General features: G+C 45.8%; 1 protein-coding gene across 3 annotated transcripts in view; it reads right to left on the bottom strand.

Moving 5' to 3' along the window:
- LOC146058118 (transmembrane 4 L6 family member 1-like) overlaps positions 1-9,211 on the bottom strand; it is a 29,042-nt gene continuing 19,831 nt past the window's right edge. The window contains exons 2-6 of one of the 3 annotated variants that reach the window (XM_083170121.1): positions 7,327-7,509; positions 5,176-5,241; positions 4,357-4,499; positions 1,463-1,669; positions 1-565 (exon numbers count right to left, since the gene is read on the bottom strand). In XM_083170121.1, coding sequence (XP_083026247.1) covers position 565; positions 1,463-1,669; positions 4,357-4,499; positions 5,176-5,241; positions 7,327-7,497 — 588 coding nt within the window. In that variant the 5' untranslated portion in view covers positions 7,498-7,509 and the 3' untranslated portion in view covers positions 1-564. The remainder of the gene's footprint in view (positions 566-1,462; positions 1,670-4,356; positions 4,500-5,175; positions 5,242-7,326; positions 7,510-9,211) is intronic. The other 2 variants (XM_083170120.1, XM_083170122.1) reach the window with 2 other exon arrangements.

Genomic DNA, 9,211 nt, shown 5'->3' with positions numbered 1-9,211 from the left:
TACACTTTACAGATTATTGTTTAATACGAGGACAATTTTACAGGCAATAAAAGATAACATGAATTGTAGAGGTAGTATATAACTCAACACATGACACGCTGATTGTACAAAGCATACAAGGCTAAGGAGAAGCTGTTATCGATGTACGTTCCATCAACCAGCTGGGATGCTGGCATCATGCTGAATCCTGTCATACTTTGTAGATTGGAGGAAATAACGTTACAGAGATTTAAGGCCAGATGCACTAAGCTTCAAAAAGTGATAAAATGGAGAGTGATAAACAGCCAGCCAATCAGCTCCTACCTGCCATGTCACAGACTGTGTTTGAAAAATGTAATGCAGGAGCTGATTGGCTGGCTGTTTATAACTCTCCATTTAATCACTGAAGCTTAGTGCATCTGGCCCTTTATCTTTTTTCCTTATTCAAGTTTCAAGACAGTTTAAGTTTCCAACATTGACCTCAGTTCACCAAATAAATCTCTTTAACATATAGTTTAATATTCAGTAGGTTCGTCCATTCGTGTCTTCTGAAAATAAAGTGTATTTGCAGCTAGGCGATGCCGGTCTGAAAGAAAACACATGTATACATTATGTTCAGTGACACACATGTGATTGCAAGCAGCCAATCCGGGCTAAGTTTATCTATCATCTGGGAAATTGACTTTGTAAATTTACTTTGCGTAACTCATTGAGGCTTCATTGATTCTATTTCAGCATGGACGGTGTAATAGTTAGCGTTACTGCCTCGCAGCACTGAGGTCATGGGTTTGATTCCCACCATGGCCCTAACTGTGTGGAGTTTGTATATTCTCCCCATGCTGGCATGGGTTTCCTCCGGGTACCCGGTTTTCTTCCACAAATATACTGGTAGGTTAATTGGCTCCCAACAAAAGATTAACCCTAGAATGTCTGTGTGTGCATGTACATGTGGTAGGGAATATAGATTGTAAGCTCCACTGGGGCAGGGACTGATGTGATTGTTCAAATATTCTCTGTAAAGCGCCACGGAATATGTGTGCGCTATATAAGTAACTGATAATGAACCTCTGACACCGATCCGATGCACAAGGGCCTGTGCATTGCGTCAAACACATGAGATTTGGTCGGATTTATCAGCCGAGATATGTCAGAATCGGGTCAAATCGGACCAAATCTCACTAGTGTATGGGGGACCTAAAAGTTATTGTATACAATTTTCTTATTGGAATGACTCGTCTTTGTTATTGTTGTTACTGCTATTTTCTGACCCCTTTTTCAAATAAATAGCAGAACTATAAATGAGGAAAAACTAAATGTTTGTCTAAATTCAATTAAAAATAGATTGCATTTTGCCTGCAATTGGACTGGGTATATTCATATTGCAACGATAAATTGAGTGGAGCATTTTTTTTTTTACTGAGAATGGAAATAGCGCCACCTACAGGATCATCATTTGAAATACACATCAATAATAGCACATTACCAAGCAGAACATACGCTCACTTTTCTTTTCCTCAGGCACGTGCCGCAGATGACGCCAAATAGCCCATTAATGACTTGGGTTACACACAGAATAGTTTCAATGGCGCCAATTCCCAGCAGAATGGAGAATAATGTCACATTCCACAGCACAATCTTCTCAGGGACCTTACAGATGCTCCAAGTGCTCTGATCAAACAGATAATTGTCCCTGCGGTGCAGAGGAAGGTTCCGTTAGCTATAACACGTGCGATACATTACATTACAGTTATCACAGTACTGTTATGTCAAGACCATTAGCACAAAGAGAAGTCATTGGGAATGCTGCATAATCCATTCATTGATCAGAATTCGGTGGGGGGGAGGGGGTTTGCGCAGCGCATAGGCGATAATGCACATGTGCAAACCACAGCAGCGAGCGCCTTCGGCAAATTTTTCATTCCCCAAGGGCCTTGCTGAATGATTGACAGGCAGGGGGACGTTTCGGGGTGAGCAACCGGTGTTTCATGGGCGTGCCCACCAGGGGCGGAACTTGTGAGTTGTGGGCCCAGGTGCAAAAATGTAATTTGGGCCCCCCTCCTCCTCCTCCCCAACCCAAGTTAACAATATGCCGCATGGCGCGGGCCCCTTAGTCCTTAAGGGCCCTGGTGCAATGCACCTGCTGCACCAATGGTAGTTCCGCCCGCTGGTGCCCACAAAAACGGTGGACGCACCCATAGAAATGCGGGGCGACCCCATCAAACGCAGTTGTGCCGCTGCTAAACGCCAGCACCAACCTTCAATTCGGCCATCACCGTTCAAATAAAAAGTAAGTCCTGGCTTTCTTTTTGAAGATTTTTCCTCTGTGCGGGCGCATGTACACAGACGCTCGCAGCTTACTGAGGGGATCCGGCCTGCTGGAGGGCGTGCCTTTGGCGGGACGACGTTCACCTACCTAGCGAACAGGCCCAAAACAGGCCTTTAGTTTACTAAAGATATAGTAACGAGGCTATTTATGAAGTATTTTTGTGGGATTTCCACTTCTTTCGGTCGCTAGAGCAGTCCCCATAGCAGTCTGCTGGGAGTGCAATACTGCCAAACTTATTAAACTTCTGAACAGCTGGGAGGCTCCCAAAAAGTGTGTGGCCTTCAAGCCCCCCCCCCCCCCCGAAAGGTGGGCAGGTGCCCCACATCCTCCCCAGACCCCCACAATAACTCTGACCTCCAATACCTCTAACGTCAACCATGGCAATTTGGGGAGAGGGCAGGGTTTATACAGTATAATGCAAATGTGTGTCTGTACATGATATTGTTTTATGTTTAACCACGTCGGTGGTATGCCTGATACAGTAGGTGTGCGCCAGTGGTGCCTCCAGCTGTGCACCATTGGTGCACCACCTCTAGGGGGCACACCCCTGTTGCTACCCCCACGTGCTAACCTCCGGCTCTGGTAAGTACTGACTCCCTACCCCAGCGATTGTACATGGGGCTCCCCTGCCAAACTTTTTGGAGATCCAGGGGGGGTCGGGACTGGGCGGTGAGCAACAGTGCGATGGGGGGGGGGGGTGACGGTGGTGGTAGTGGAGGAGCGGCTTCCCCTAATTTCCGTGGTGTTTATTTCTGGGGCAGGACAAACCTGACCTGTCCCAGAAAAAACAACCACTCAAGGGGTTAATAATAATAGGTCATAGATACTTAGAAAGATTACTGCAAACATATCACTTATACAAAGGCGTTAACGGCCTACCAGTTTTCTTAGAACTAGTGACATCACTGCCAAAAAATCCAGACCTCGATTTCTTATAGGAAAAAGGTACATTGCAAATGTCTAAAAGGGAAGTGTCTCAAATTAATGAAATATATATATTTTTCTATACTACTCTGTGGCCCCTTACGACAAAACACAGCCACTCTCATGGGGCAATTTGGGGCTATTTGGGGCTAAGTGATCTGACTAGTTCAGGGTTGCCTACTTTTGAAAAATTATTTCAGGGAGAAAAGTAAAAGGCAGGGGGCGGGACTTGCGTCGCCAGGGGGGCGGGCCTTGTGTCACCAGGGGGCGGGCCTTGCGTCACCAGGGAAGCTGTCAATTACTTCTTCTATAAAAATAGAAATTGTCTTGGGATTGGACAGGGCTAAGGAGGCCAGGAACCAGTGACATCAATCGTCTCGGATTACATAATAATCATTGACCTTTGTACTGCAATTTAAAAAAGGAAACACTGCGCTAATTACTGGTAATGGGGCACCATGGATATATTCACACATATAAAACAAAGAAAATACTAATAATAGTTAAATACAAATATTTATTACAAGTTATATAACATAGTTAGGTGGCTACCTAAAATAAATAAAACAATCACAGTTGATGTACTACAGGCATATTATCCTATAAGGCTACATAGTAACATGTATTGTCATACATTATATTATATAATACTTCACATGAGCAATCCTATATGATAAAAGGCTAATGCATCAACCAATCTGAAGTTGTGGTGGGTGGCATTTGATCAGCCAGACCTCGTGCAGAGGAGGCGGGCTTTGCAGTAAAATATGCAGGGAGAGATCAGGTCACAGATACTTACCGCTTGATGACCAGTAACCTTTCTCCCGCATCCGACGCTTTCTCCTGCAGCCACCGCTCCTCTGTCCTCTCTGCCTGCGCAAGATAAGGGCGATGACGCCGCCAACGTGATGACGCTGCATCATCGCGTCATTGCGTTGGCGGCGTCATTGTGGTTATCTTGCGCATGCAAAAACTGGTTTTGCAGTGTAAATGATTGCCGCTTTAAAAAAAAACCTGGAGATTTCTTACCAAATCTCTCACTTTCTGATTCTCTCATCCCTATTACATTTCACCCCTGTTGTGTTAATAACTTATGGGTTTCTCTGATCCACAGACATGAGACTTACTCGGTTTCATTCCTGAAAGGGTATGTGAATTCTCCATCTCCTGTGTCACACAGAGGTCCCCGGACTAAACCCATGGCAGAGATGACCACGCAGTAGGCTCCTCCAAGGGCTCCCAGTGCTGACAGAATCACAGACAGGAACATCTGGGGAGCACCAGACATAGAGACAAGTCATCCATTTCTCCAACCATCAGAGGTGTCATGTACCACAGCAAATCCAGATTCATTATTCTATCGTCATTTTTCTGGAGATCTGCACATGCACAGTGGAGTGTGAGCGCTCTAGTGCTTAGACTCCACAACGCTGCGGTGGTGCTGAGGAAATCGCCATACAAAATGGCCGCTGCACCATTTTTCCGGAGATCTGTGCTCTAGTGCTTAGACTCTACTGTGGTGCCGCTGCACTACTCCTGACAGAGAAGAGGGGTCCTGGAAGGAGAAGGCTGCACACGGGCCTGTCTTAAAATGCCCCTGGTTCAGTTCCAGGAAAGAGGGTAATACATGGTTGCGGTTTTTGCCTCTGTAGGGGCATGGCCAGTGGTTCTGTGAGCTGGCCATGCCCCCAGCCCCTCTGTCTCTGGCGCACAGTGCCAATGACCAACTGCCCTCCCTCCACTGCCTGTCCCGGATGGGACGCGGGGCCATTCCAAAAAATTAGACGGTCTTGCAAAAATTGGGACAGCTGAGAGAATGCACCTACACCCCCTCTAGGGAAGCAGGCTACATAAGTACATTTAACAGTTTAAATATATCCTTTGTAATGCATGGAAAATAATTAAGTTTCCAAATGTAACATTGCCATTGGCCATTGCTTCCTTACCCCACATCGGTTTGCACAGCATCCGTCTCCCCCGGCACCCAGCATCATAAACGCTGGCAGGAACACCTGCAGGGGAAATCAGGGAAATGATTGGACGTTCAAGGGTCAGAACTTCAAATACAATAAAGCTGCAATATAAAAAAAAACTATATAAAAGTATTTACTAAGATGCTCTGCTCCGAATCTGGCAAGAGAATGGGAGAGTCAGGTTTGTTCAGCAACTTTAAATGGTGAAATGAGGGGTGCGAGGGGGCTGATTGTAACTTGTTGCGACTAAGCACTGGGGGCCTGATTCAGAGATGATTGCAGACCCAATGCTCTCACCGATGAGCATACTCCATTATGGTTCGTTCAAAGAGGCTTTAATCCCATGTCATTTTCCTTGAGACCATACCCATGTGCAGTAGACTCAAGTACAGCACTAAAGTCTACCTTTTGTTGTCTTCGCTCTGGTAGAAGCCTGGAGAGCAGACACGGCTGTTACCGCATTAGGCCCCATCCCCATGATGGAAAAATGCTGCTATGCACAAGAAGAGAAAGTGGCTAAAGGGACATGATTTGGATAAAATTACCCCTTGCCTGCTAGTCTAGGAAGCATGCGGCATGTGGAAGACCCACCCAGGGCAGCCGAGAGGAATGCTGGGACCCGGTAATTAGTACCCACTCCCAGTACCAGATTAAGCCTTCAGGGGGCCCAGGGCACTTTAGACAGGGGGGCCCCCTTGCACTTGTCATTACTGGCCGCAAACTGCATAGGAGAATATTACACTGTCAAAACACAGAGTAAAGGCAGTATAAACGTGGTAAATGGGTAACTGCAGGGGATAAAAAAAGATTTTATATATATATATATATACACACACACTCACCACATAAAAAGCCTGTGTTTGTACCTCTGCACCTTACTCTGTAGGAGACCTCACAGTCCCAGTGCTGCCTCTGATTAAAAACCCTCCCATGACTAGGCTGCCGCTGCTGAGAAGCATGTAAAGCATGTAATGAGCTCCACCAATCAGAGCTCAGCACAAACGTCTCAGCCTCTGCCCTCTGGTGCAAAGCGTCATGGGACTTAGTCAACTCCCAGTAATGCACTGCACACTTGTGCATTAGTCATTGTCACATTGGCAGATGGGTGAAGCTGCAGCACTGCCCCACTCCCATGCACAAAATCTTTAGCTAAAAAAAAATAATATATATATATATATTTTTAAAAATACATGCCAACCATACATGCCAACTAGCTAGAGGGGGTCCAGGGGTACTGACCCCTTTTGCCCCCATTATAATCCGGCCCTGCCCGCACCCCCCCCCTCTCGGCTGCCCTGGTCCCACCTACTCTTCTAGAGGTGTGTGGGACTACAGGATAAAACAGGAGACTCCTGCAAAGTCCGGGACAGTAAGTAAGCAAGGCCGCACTGGTTATCAGGTATGCTGACAAATGGCAGAAGGGCCAATGGCTTGTTGTGCCAGTCTGGTCCTACAGAGAGCTGGGCTGGCTGACTAGCGCAGCCTCCCTCCCAGCTCTCTGTTCTCCTGTCCATTCACCCATGGCTGTCATACTAATAGATGGTTAATTCCCAAGAGGTCAGGCCCCTGTGACTCACATGGCACGCCCCCTTGGCTGTATCGCCTTGTCATAAGAGTGTGTGTCTACAGGCTCCAGGGGGGGAGGGCTGAACAGTTGAAAATTCAAATAGAGGAGCCACACCCAATGCCACCAACTGCCATTCCAAATGAACTAACTGGCATTTGGTGTTTCTCCTCTATTTGAAATTTGAACTGTGTTCAGCCCCTCCCCTGTAGCCGCCACTGCACACAGCTGCATGCCAGGGATGTGAAGCAGACAGCTCATGTCTGCAGGCAAGTATGGGTAAAATCCCAGCAAGCAGCAGGAAATACCTACATCGGGCAGAGAGTACCCACAGTACATTGGACTTATATTGTACTGTACTGAACAAGCATATTAGCACCGGAATTTGCATACATTAGTTTAATAGCAGTCAGCTTGTCGTCACCTGTGTCTCAGCTACAATGCAAGTCTCAGACTTAACAACTCTCATCATCAGTGAGTGGCTGAGGATGTTGGGGGTAGAGGAGACGGCTGCTGACTGCAGTAAATCATTTATAGAACACAGGGTATTTCTTCCTTACCAGTAATCCAGCACCAACAATCCCATGGAAAAACCACACAAAGTCTGTTATCTGGTCCACCTGTAATATCGTGCCATTTGGGAAGTACAGTAGTAGATTTGCAATGATGGAGCAGACTCCCAGCGGGAACAGAAGCTTCCCAATGATTTTGGAACATTTTCCCGTACACATCGTCTTGTGAAACTGCAAAGATAATGCAAAGACATGCTATAATGTTATATGAATCAGACTGCTGGGTACAGTAATCTCCGTACCCAGAGGCAGAACTCTGGGAGGCAATGGAGTCATCTGCCACCGGGCTCCTGCTCCCAAGGGGGCACCTCTCCTCCACTGTGAGTTTGAATCAGTTAATTGAAAGCCGTTGATATTGCTTCTGTGACTGTCTCCTCCTCCTAGCAGGACCATAAATGTCACACTCTCTTTATTCTAAATATAATATCCATAGCATACATACATGCATACATATATTTATATAAGATGGTGTGTGTGTGGGGGGGAGGGGTGGGCACCAATATTTATCTTGCCTCCGGGCAACTGGGATGAACTTACGCCACTGTCCGTACCAATTATGTGTATGCTAAAATACCATCCGTATAAAGCTAAGGGGCTATTTCTCAAGGCTTGGAGAGAGATAAAATTGTAAGAGATAAAGACCTAGCCAATCAGCTTCTAATTTACACGTTACAGGCTGTATTAGACAAATGCCAGTTAGGAGTGGATTGGTTGGTGCATTATCACTTGCAATGTTATCTCTTGTCAAGTTTTCATAAATACCCCAGTATCATAGAGAGTACAAGTGGGCAGTCCGGAGGGGACCCAATGACGCTATCCGTGTTGAACTACAGCATTGTGGCCCGCCCCCGCTCTACAATGTATGTAATCTGTTAAAACAGAAATAACGCTTTAATAATTAATGATGCACAGACTTAAAACATCAGCCAACTATGTGTTGCATCAGCCAGAGACGAATTTCCCATTAGGCACGTGAGGCACGTGCCTAGGGGAGGCACATGTTTGGGGGCGGCACTTGGATGCCTGTGATAGTACTGTCCGCCCAAAGTGTACCAATAACTGCAAAATATCCACTGTACTGTACTATATTCCATCTTAAATAGAGTGTAAATGGATAGGACATGCAGATACTGCCCCTGAAACTGTCCTACTTAGTAACTATGTATTCATAATAAAAGAACATGTCACAGTTAGTGGCTTTTTTATTAATCCATTATATTGGCTATTATCAAATTAGGGCTTATAAGTAATCAATAAAAATAATACAATTAGACAGGGGGAGCATTATTGTTGTGGCTAGGGGCACCCTCATCCCTAAATCCGCCCCTGGCATCAGCACTGCGCCCCTTTATCTTAACGTTAAAGATTTCTTTCACACATTATAAGGTTAGTATTGAAAAAGTTAGAAGTGCTGGATTTAGCACATAAGACAATCATGTCTGGAAACACGAGTATTGGGTAGATATAGATTGCTTCCCAGCACCTGGGATTTGTATTGTATTGTCATGGACCAGGCACAGTAGTGTTGTCACTAGTTTAGTCCTCCCACCGGACAGACTAAATAGAAGTTTATTTTATGTAATAAATAGGAAACTGAGCCCAGGGTGCATTCCCCTTTGTTTGATACAGTAACCATAGAAACAAGTGTAAACAATGGGTAACCCATTCCTTTTCACTTTCCCTTACATCAGGGGTGTCCAAACTTTTTGCGACAAGGGCCAGATTTGGTGAAGTGTAAATGTGTGGGGGCCGACCATTCAGCCTGACATTCTTTGAATCATTAATGGTCCCCCACTCTGCCCCCATTCACTGTATGTCCCCCAGCATGCCCCTCCTTCATTGTACGTATCCCACTCTGCACCCATTCACTCTG

The sequence above is a fragment of the Crinia signifera genome, chromosome 2, assembly GCF_055691185.1.
Source record: "Crinia signifera chromosome 2, ASM5569118v1, whole genome shotgun sequence".
Classification (NCBI taxonomy): Eukaryota; Metazoa; Chordata; class Amphibia; order Anura; family Myobatrachidae; genus Crinia; species Crinia signifera.
The sequence above is the reverse complement of the archived record's forward strand: the minus strand, read 5'-3'. Positions and strand labels throughout refer to the sequence as shown.